This window comes from Phasianus colchicus, chromosome 7, assembly GCF_987193195.1.
Source record: "Phasianus colchicus chromosome 7, bPhaCol1.hap1.1, whole genome shotgun sequence".
Lineage (NCBI taxonomy): Eukaryota > Metazoa > Chordata > Aves > Galliformes > Phasianidae > Phasianus > Phasianus colchicus.
In genome coordinates, this window is record NC_143442.1 from 31,856,939 (window position 1) to 31,867,689 (window position 10,751).

Below are 10,751 nucleotides of genomic sequence, written 5' to 3' on the forward strand. Positions count from 1 at the left end.
GATGATCTGCTTTCCTGTCAAAGTTAATTAAAGATGGAAAATACTCACTGGGTTATTCAGTACTGATGAGTATGTGCGAAGATTCTTTTGAAGTGTGTACATTCACTTTACATTACAAATTAGTTTGCAGAAATTGCTTCAAGAGGAATACTGAGATAGGGTTTTTCAAGTTAATATTTTAAATTAAAATCCCTTTATGGTAAATGTTGCTTAATTATATTGCTGTTGCTTGATGGGAGTGCACAATCGTTTGTACACCTGACAGCTGAAAAGAGGTGGGTCTTTTTGTTGGTGTTGCTCTTGGATTGGATTTTTTTGTATTTTTGTGAGGTATGGGCTGGGCTACACACTCATCTGCACATCAAGTATTTTATTGTATTCTGTCATCATGTGTGCCTATGCATACATGCAAGTTTCTGGGATATCTATTTTTTAGGCTATCTTTTAAAACTAGTAATGGAAGGCTGCTCATAGTCTAATAAAATATAATAAATTCGCGATTAGGATGACTTCTTAAATTAAATATATAGTTTTGGAAGTGATTTCTTTCTACAGCGAAATGGGTATAATATCGATCAGTGAAAACTTTAAATTGTAATGCAGTAAGTTTATATGCTTACTGGGAAAGACCGAAAAAGTGAGATCTTGATCCCAAGGGAGCTCTCACTGACTTTAGTAGACTTGTCAACTTGCAGTCAACTTACCTACTTTAATTATCTGCTTTGATGAGCAGAAGTTCTTCACAGTAAACGAAATGGCTTTTTGACTAAAATAGCACATACTGCTTATTAAACACTGCTAGATGTAAACAGAAAGTGAGAGCAAAGCCCAGCTAGCATCAGCACTGCTTTGTGGTTGCAAGTTCAATGCTGTCACTACTGAATGGGCTATTGATGTCTTCGGAAATGTGTTGAGTGAAAGAGAAGCTGATCTGTGCTTTTATTTCTTCATTGCTTTGAAATATTCATTTTATGTAGCTTGCATCATCTAGTCTACTGAAGATCGGCCAGGAGACAGACAAAACTACTACAAGAAACAGAGAGTCTGTTTACCTACTACTGGACATGGTAAGCTTTGTCTGTTTTATTGGTGTAACTAACTAAAGGAATAGGATCGACATCACGCTGTTCACACCTTTGGTGTTGTAGTTCATCAGCCAGTGGGAATAATTTTTTACGTCACTCTTAATCATACTCTAACATCAGTAATTTATTTCTTTTATTCCCCCAGCACCAGCACATTGTCATTTGTTGCCATTGTACATGGTTTTGTATTGTTCAGACAATTTGCTTTGTTGTACAATATTAAAACAATTTACATCAAAGAAGTGCTGTTCAGAATATGTGAGAGGAGATCATCTTTGCTCAGAGACATTTTTCCTTTACTACAGTGTCTATTTTGAAAATGAAAGGAATGCAATATGATCTTATACGTAGACATATGAAAGCTATATGACTAGTTTGGAGAGGCACTGAAATTATAGCAATTTTTTTCTTTCCTGTCTCTCCCCAACCTCGTAATAATCCTTCTTGCTATGAAAAGTGGTGGTGGTGGCATAGTGCAGAGCAGAGATACCTGCATGGGACAGGGTATGAGCAACAAGTGGTAGAAAGTGTTGTGCACAACCTTACATTTCTGCTGTTTGTCAGATTGTGCAGGAGTCCCCATTCCTGACGATGGATCTCCTGGAATCTTGTTTCCCTTACGTCTTGCTGAGAAATGCGTACCATGCTGTCTACAAACAAAGCATCACATCCTCTGCCTAAGTATCTACTTCCTGGAGATAAGACATAGCACGCATCTATGTGGCCTCAGTTTTACCTGTCAACTGTGGAGCTATTTTACTTTATGGCCTGATGAACAGTTTTGTGGATTATAAACTTTTTCCATAAAGTTGTATTTCTGATCAGTGGTTTCTTAATATGGTTGTACTACAATATCGGCTTGGTTGATTTTAGGTTGCACATTCATGGAAAATCTTTTTTTCTCCTTTCTTCCTTTTTTTTAATTTTAGAGCATCAGTTACGTTTAAAAATATACTACTTCTGCTATATGTTTTTGATATTGATCACGCAGAACAGAAATTGCTTGTTTATTTCCCAGAAGAGAAATGTATTTAGTGATTATTTTAGTGTAGCTTTCATCTGTGTGTAAATTATTTCATATAGGGAGAGTTATAATCTTGTACCTATTGTTCTTATTGAAAACAAATATTGGATGTGCATTTCTGTGAAGTAATTACAGCATTTCTAGTTTTATTTTGAAACATTCACCAATCTATGTACTATGACACTATCTAACATTAAAAATGTTATCCTTCAGACAGCGATCCTTTCCCGATACTCTTAAACAACAGCAAGTGGTGTTGTTTGTATAAAGCATAGTGGAAATTTTTTTTTAAACTAACTTCTGTGGTGCCCTGTTGGCATTAACACTACCATTGTACCCTGCTGTATAATAAACATTCTTACACATTTATCACATGTTGATAAAATGTTAGCCCTTAACCATTTTTTATATGTTTTAAATTTTTGAAATTCAAGTGTACCTTCCATAACATACAATAAACACTAGACTGTACTATCTGTAGGTGAATTATTTTTAATATAAATGTTATCCTAGTATTTTAAGCTTAAACTGTGCCGTGGTGCATTGATTTACATCTCAGAGTTCATTAAATATCAATCCTTAGAGCTTTTATGTGAAGATTTCTTTCTATCATCCACCTTTTGGCTTACGTGACAGTGATTCTTGTAAAAAGTGGAAGAAGGAATTAAAGCCAGTGTAAAAAGTGTCAGCTTACTGCCATTAGCCTTTAAATCTAACTTGGAGATAATAAAATGAGAAAAGCATTTATAGAGTGCACAGTGGCGCCAGTTATGCCAGTGGGGAGAAGTTAGAATGTAAAACTTGAAATAACTGTAGAACAGGAGAACCATAACATCAGACATCACTGAGACAGATGTGTAATGAGCCTCCTTTTATCAGTGGTGCTCGTTGGCATGCAGGAGAGCACTGGCTCACTTTGCCTGAAAGCTGACCAGATGGTTGTGCTCTGTAATCCGCAGCGTGGAAAGATGTGGTGCTCTGGACATTGTATGAAGCTCTTGTTCTTCATGCACACTGCGCACACTGGTAACTTTTTTTATTATGAAAGAGCTGTTTTGTGCTCCTTTACAATAGCTTCCTGTGTCCAGAGGAAAAAGAAGGTACTGCAGTATTTCCGTAGGACAATTTTATTCCAGTACATCTGTATTTTTCCCAATGTTGCTTTTTGTGTTAGAACTACAGAACTGTTCTTAAGCTGATAGTTTAGTAACATAACACATAAACTTGTTCATGAAGAAGTCAGGTCACATGTGAGACTTAAGAGTGTAATTCTGTATTATTTGAAACCAGATATGTTCAGGTATCTTACTCCTAATTAAGGCTTTGATTGTAATTTGGCCTTTTGTGGAAAAAAATTACTTTCAAGATTGACTTGTGAAAAATTCAAGTAATTTGTGGATTAAGAAATAACCTTTTTTTGTCTTTCATCTTTGTAAGTTCAAAGGAATTGTGATTGGTCATTTATCATGATCCCTGTCAGCTTTCCACGGTGTGAGGTTATACTGAAGTAATCCTAGAAAATGAGTAATGGATAACAAGGGCAGCATCTCTCTGTGAAGAAACCACTCTGAACAGTCAGATGCCTGAGATGGCTCTGGGTGTCCTACCTGCAAAGGCTCAGAGCAAGCTCAGAACCAAACTGAAAGCAAGGAAATTCAGCAAGGGAGATTTGGACTCAGCCACCAGCGTTTTGGGTTTTGAAGATGTGTGAGGTTTGCTGTCTTCTAGGGGCAGGGGTTCTTTGTTCCTTTGTTCCTACTGTATTGCTACTATTTCTAGTTTTAGCTGAGACACCACAGAATCTGCTTATTGAACGCAGAACACATTGACCACAGGCCTCAAGACAATTGGTGTCCATGCACAGACAGCAATATGCCTGTTGAACCAAGATTGCGGGGGAAGAAGGCAGAGGAAGAATGCTTCCTCTGCAGCCAGCAGCACCACGTCCTCCACGGCTTTGTAAGTGATGCTGTATATGTTGAGTCGCCTCAGGTGGCATTTGCACAAGTGCTTCTGATTCCTGAAACATGAAGCAGGCATAGCTGAGCTGGTCCCATATGGAGCCTCTTTGAATCAGATTCCTCATTTGTGGGGAGAGGGCTCTCCATCATGCAGGACAGAGTGTGAAAGAATAGTGTCCTGTGACTGCCTAGAAAGCTACTTTTTGGTTAAAAAAAAAAAAAGATCATCAAAGTAAATGACTGCTGTTAAACCTTTTTGTCTGTAGCAGTTCCTTTTCTAAAAAGGAAGAGGAATTGATAGTCACACTAATACTCAGAACTTATCTTCTCTGATGCACTGGAGAACCTCAGAAAATGTTGACGGGAGGTCAGTGATTGGAGGAAAGATAGGAGCTTTCTTCAGCAGGTCATCATGGACTTGTTATGGGACTTAATAAATGATTTATTTCAGATTCAAGAATTCCTGAAGCCCTTAATGCTAAACTGTTTTTGCCAAAAGCTTCCCAGATACATCGGATACAGCACAGACTTGTGCAAGAGTGTTCAGTGTACACAGAACTACTACAGATTCTCTAAGTACAGTTATAGTCAAACTAATGTTGGAACATTTTTCAGTGAATGTGTTGAGCTGAACCAAACTCAAAATGAGGCTTACAGGTGTTGCAAATTATTCTGTTAAATCAGTGATCTATTTCTTTATTTCAGATACAGGCTTCAGAACTTAACTCCATAGTGTGTTCCGGATCCTATAGAAGATGTTGTAGATGTATTCATTACTAAACATGGCTGGTAAATTAGGGATTGAAAGAAGATAGGGGTTTTGGTGCTTTTGGTGAATCTCGAACCACAGATGCGGTCTGTGCAAAGTAAGGCAGCTGAACTGGCAGCCACCCATGTTTGGTTGGTTTTGTGGATCAGAGCAGCTATTTTCAGGATTGCCAAATAACCAATTTTCAGGAATACTTTTTTTTTTTCCTTTTAAGTAAAACTCAGAATCATTTTTTTTTATACTTACCGAGTTTTCCTTGGAGTTGACAAATGTTTTTTGGTAGAACGCAATGCTCCCTAAGTGCTTTTGCTATTTTTTTGTTATGTTCTATTGTCTATAAACATTTTCACTGAAACATAACAAAATGTACCACCAGCACCCAGGCCTATGTCCAAAACCATACCTAATTAGCTATTAGTCATGCTGTTCCTAGTGCTATTAGGTTAAAATGACCCATTGACTGGCTATGGTGTCAGTGCATCTTGCATAACTTCTTAATTGGAAATGCTTGTATTAAATTCCAAATCAAAAGCGTATGTTGAGCCTAGCGTGCAGCAGGGGGATTTGTGTATCTCCTTCTGTTGAATAAATTGAGTTGTATTGTACTGCACTTGCATAAAAAAAAGTGTACTGACACCCATGTGTAAAGATAAGACTTGCAAATCCACTACAGCATTTAAGAGCCTAATGCTAGTAAATCCAGTTCACAGTCTATTAGCAATGTAGCTTAGGACATTGGTGGTGGTCACATGAAGTTACGACCTGAAGATGAAGGCAGTAAACCTCTGCTTTTTCCTCTTTGCCCTTCTCTATAATGCAGTCATTGTAGGGCCTTTGTGTTTGGCTAAATTTAACTTAATGGGCAGGTATGCAGAGAGCTCTATTATTTGTAAATATCAAATGAGAATCTCTTCAGTAGCAGGGAGGCAACAGTAACTTTGTGTGGACAGCCACAGAGAGGAAAGAATGAAACTTAGGGAATGCACTGTGAATGTATCTGATGATATGAAAAGGGAGGTAGAATGGGAAATCAAAACTGTGAGCGCAGTGCTTAGAGCTGGGGACAGTTGGGAATCTGAGTCCATTTCATAACTGAGTTCTGCATCTGATACTTATTAAGAATTAATTCCAGATTGTATCTCATAGCCCCCACAGTTGGATTTAAAACCTCCACAGAGACATCTGTGTTCCACTCCACAAGCAAAGCAGCAAATTCACGTAGGTATAGAATCATTTGTAAAGTACATGTAAAATGTCAAGATGTCTTTGTGTGATGTATAGTAAGGACCAGGCCAGCAAAACTGGATGGGAACATCTCTCTTTGTTACACTGGCGCCATAGAGGCTCAGTGCTGTTAGTTCCATTTATGTCTTTGAGGTGGAAGACAGCAGGAGTGATGTTTAGCAACAGTGCTATATTGAGATCGGGTAAGCACAAGGGTTTATTGTCTTGGATAGCAAAGCCCTTCAGAAGGCAAAGCAGCAGCTTTTAGAATGGACCGAGCCTGTGACACTTGCTTTAAAAATAACTTCATTCAGAAAATAATCACCCTACTATTCTCCTACAGGCTTTTTGTTTGAATGCTGAGATTGTATTTATGAGCTGTTATATGATAGAAGTTCAGAGGGAGACCATAATGATCAGACTAGAATGTGTTTGGATTTTATCCCATAATACTGGTTTGCTGGCTCATTACTGGCAAGGTGAGGAGTCAAAGTTCCTGAGCTCTCAAGCATCCCTCCAGCTGCTGGAGGTTGGCATGGCACACTCCTGTGGTGGTGGTGGCTGGGTGACAGGTAGCCCAGGCCTTAAGTGCCTTTCAGGAAGGATTATTTCCTGTCAGCATCACCTCAGAGCTTCTCAAATTCCCAGTGATGCAGAAGATCCAAGCAGCAAAGAAGCTGCATAGTGATCTTGTTATTTTGCAGCTAGGTGGTGATGATGGGGAAGAGTACGGATGGAGCCTCTGGCATAATATTGAGGTACGTGGACCTCATCTTTTAAGTCTATGAGCTGGTAAGTTTGTAGTGAGCACCTAAATAACATTAAGGCAGTGATAACCTCCTAAGAGCATTGTAAATCCATCGTATTGTCTGTGTGGGCTGACTGGGATGGGATGTGAGAGGGTGGATGGCAGCACTGGAGCTGAGATGCAAAGCAGACAAAACTACTGCTGTCTTCTGCTGAAGGAAGACTAGCAATTAAGAACCCTGTGGTATTTTTCTAAACTTGTATTCTAATGATTCCAGCATGTGCCTTACAGCCCAGCTAATAGTCATTGTAGATGGAATTGGCTCTCAGTGAGCAGATAAAGCATGCAAGGCTTTTCTAAGTCACAAAGCCTTCATTAAATTTATCCCTGTCCTTTTAAATTGTCAAATATTTGCATATATGCTAAAAAAAAATAAGTGTTTCCAATTTTGGTAAACCTGTGGCTTCCAGGAGAGAAAAAGCAACACTCTTGTAGGAGCAGTCTATAAATGTGTGACAAACAGCCTGAAAAAAAACTTGTTGGGAGGTTTCTGTTATGGAAGTTCACTGGGTGGACAAGTAAAGCGGCTTTAAAATGTTTCAGTTGTCAGTGCTGTCATCCCAGTGTTTCCCCATTTCTATGTTCAGCTGAATACTCTCAGGGAACTAGAAGAAAATGAGTGCTCTGCTAACTCCGCAGGCATAACTCCCCAGCAGTTGTGGGATTAAGAAGGATGATCACAAACCCACAAAGGTCCCAAACTCGTGTTGGTGAAAGCTTTTGGGAAAAAGCATAGGTTTTTTTTCCCTAAAACTGCTGAGGCTTCATGACAACCCCTTGTAATCCCACTGGTAGCTGCTAAAAACATGAGTAAAACACAGACGCTGTTTGGGCTGCTATATATAGGAAACACTTGATCCCAGGGCACATCCAACCCAATCAGCTCCCCCTGAAATCAGCGGTGAGCCCATGTTCAGCACCTGGCAGCACTGGGCGGTCCCCATACAGCTGAGCTGTGTTTGCAAGGTTTATTTTTAGGTGTGGGTGTGATTTGGTACTTAATGCTGCTGTGCGCGGCTCATAAATCTGTGTGAGCAGGAGCAGGCTTGAGCACTGTGACCAGAGAGGCTATAAATCCCTAACAGTGAATTTAACAAAATTAAATTCAGAGTGGTTATGGCACTGAAGCAAGACAGCTCAGGTTATTTCTATAGAGGCCAGAATAGAAATACTGCAAAATGTACACAGTGTTACAGAGCTTTGCAGTTTCTGCCCGAACTGCTCCATCTGGAGGTGGCTGTAGCTCCAGAAGGGTTAAGTGTCTTGTGTCCTGAGTACAGCTGCAGTGGGAGGAAAGGATGCATTCTTCATTAGCAGCACGTCCATTGTAACAGCATGCAGCCATTTGCTGAAATAGAGCAGTAAGATCAACGGATATAGAAGCTGCACATCTGTGCATAATGCTGCCATAGAGGCTACCTCATATGCTTAAGTACTTGAGCAGCAATTTGGGAAGGAAAAAAAAAAAAAAGAAAGGAAAAAAAAATAATAAACTTTCCTAATCTTTGGCCTGTGAGCCCAAGTGCAGCCCAACCAGCTGTGCTTTGGGTGTGTGTTCAGTTCAGCTCCTTCTGCTGTTTTCTTAATATTTTCTGCAATGCAAATTGATCCTGCAAATACTTAGACAAATGCAGTAGTCCACAGTGCTGTTATCTGAGGGGCATGTTTGTAGAACGGGGACAAAGGTCCTGTTTAACCTCAGTTCTGATACCTCTGAAAAATAGGGTTTTGGACATTTCTTAATTGTAAGAACATTTTGGCTTATTTTCCTACGCTTTCAGTCACAAAGTGGCCAGATGCTCTGTCAGGCCTGCTGCTTGCAGTGCACCTGGCTGCAATGTTCTTTAGAGAAGCAAGTGCAACTTCCAGCATCCCGCTGGGAAGTGAGCACTGCATGTAGGAAACCCCACCAGCAAGGAGCTGTGAGCCCCTGCAAAGCCTCCCAAGCAGCCAACAGGTTTGCCCTGCAGAATGAGACATCCAAGGCAGATGGTTATTTCGTGGTTAACGTGGTTATTTCTGCAGGCTGAGCGTCTTCAGTGGTATGAACTAAAGCGGTTGGCATCATTTGTCTCTAAAATGTGTGTCAGATTGTTCTTCTAGGTGCTTGCAGATTAACCAGCGTATTTCCCTACCTGTGCTGTTGATTGTACCAATCATACAGAGTGCAAAGCAGCAGCTTTTTGCTGAGATTTCAACAAGACAGGTAATGTGAGCAAACATAATGTGAAAAATTTGCCTCTAGTATGCATGCATGTCCTGAGGGCATAGGATACTTAACAACGAGCTGTCTCACAAAAACAGCCTGAAAAATTGCAAGTGTGAAAGAGACTGCATTAAAAGAACCTTTTCTTCTTCTTTTCCACTTCCAAGCCATCCACTCAGAGATTATTAATGTAAGTTAATGGTCCCCCTGTGCTTTGTCTACCTGAGGGAGCTGTAACAAGACCCAGGCTGGAGCAGGAAATGTACAATAAATCCCATTTTTATGACTCTGGAAGTCAATGACTTTATGGTTTTAGTAACAACCATGGAAGAAGTATTTTAGGGTTTGGGGCATGGTGGGTTTTGGGTGGTTTGTTTTTCTTATGTTTTGTTTTGTTTTTCCCCAAGGCAGTGTACTTAAGTAAATTAAATTGTAAGAACCCTGAGATTGCTACAGAAAGTCTCAGAAAAGTGAAAACTCATTCTGAAGAAGTATTCTCAGCTGTTTTTCTGAACAAATGCAGGTTGGGGCATGTTCCTTTTTTAGCTGCAATGTGCAGGAGCATGCCCTGAAACAACCTGTGTGCTTCATACCCGCCTGCACCACGGCCCCAGGCCCTCAGCACCATGTCTGCTGCTCCCAGGCTGCTGCAGGGCCCCGGGGACTGTGTGAGCAGTGTTGTGGCAGAGAATTCAGCATCACCCAGTGCTCACAGCTGAGCTCACGCCATTTCCTACTGCTGGAAGCTGCTCTTGCTTCTCATGCCTCTTGCTGTTGTGTTTTTTTGTTTTTTTTTTTTCACTCTCGTGGGAGAAAAAGAAGCAGAGGGCAAAAATTAGGCACTGGGGGAAGAAAGATGAATGGCTAAATAGATTAATCCTTGTAGCTTGGGAGCAGTTTCTCATTCTGCTCCTTCTGGTGCACCAACAGAGATGTTAGTCCCTTTCCATGTCCTCTGCAGCACTCCGTGTGCCATTACATGGACGTACCCAAATAGAGTTACGCTGTGCTAGCAACCGCGTTATCAAACCTCTGCCAGCTGAAATCCATCTTCCTGCTTTGGCAATTCCTCTGATTTATTGTTTTCACTTTTTTTAGAGGGTTTATACAAGAGTACTGAGGGCAGCTTGGCCTTGAGATGTGCTTTGTGCTATGCTGGATTACCAGGGTTCTGGTGGGATGCAGTAACAATAACAAACTTTGTCCTCCTTCTGCATACGAGCTCTTCCAGGAGCAAATCCCCACCTAGGGACCCATCCTTGCTGCAGACTGCTTTGTTCTAGGAAATGACTTAGTGAGATATTACTGCTGTATTATTATTATTCCTTAATGTTATGGGTCTGCACTACTGTCTCAAAGCTCAGCAGGAAAGCCCGGGCATGTTTTCATTACTTAGTGTTGATTGCACACCACACTGAGCTTCTGTGGCAATAACAGGGCTGCTCCTGTTAGATGGACCCATTTTCAGGATGTATCTCTGCTACCCATGATGAGAGAGCACACTGTTGCCACCAGAGAGCTGTGATGCAGTGCTTGGTGCAAGCTGCAGAGCAGTATGTTCCTTCTTAACAGGAGAAGATGAAGGGCAGAGCAGTGGCACACAAAGCAAAGCCCCTTTCCTGCTTCCTTGATTTTGATATCGAAGTGCTCAGCATCCACCAGCTCTCTAACAGA

The 10,751-nt window shown here is 40.6% G+C and overlaps 1 protein-coding gene and 1 long non-coding RNA gene across 9 annotated transcripts in view; one reads left to right on the forward strand and one right to left on the reverse strand.

Moving 5' to 3' along the window:
• The window catches only part of NCKAP1 (NCK associated protein 1), a 66,572-nt gene extending 63,992 nt beyond the window's left edge, over positions 1-2,580 (forward strand). For all 5 annotated transcript variants that reach the window (XM_090144424.1, XM_090144422.1, XM_090144423.1 and 2 more), the window contains 2 exons: positions 978-1,067; positions 1,650-2,580. In XM_090144424.1, coding sequence (XP_090000550.1) covers positions 978-1,067; positions 1,650-1,766 — 207 coding nt within the window. In that variant the 3' untranslated portion in view covers positions 1,767-2,580. The remainder of the gene's footprint in view (positions 1-977; positions 1,068-1,649) is intronic.
• LOC116235929 (uncharacterized) overlaps positions 1-10,751 on the reverse strand; it is a 125,592-nt gene that overhangs the window by 59,630 nt on the left and 55,211 nt on the right. The window lies entirely within an intron of this gene.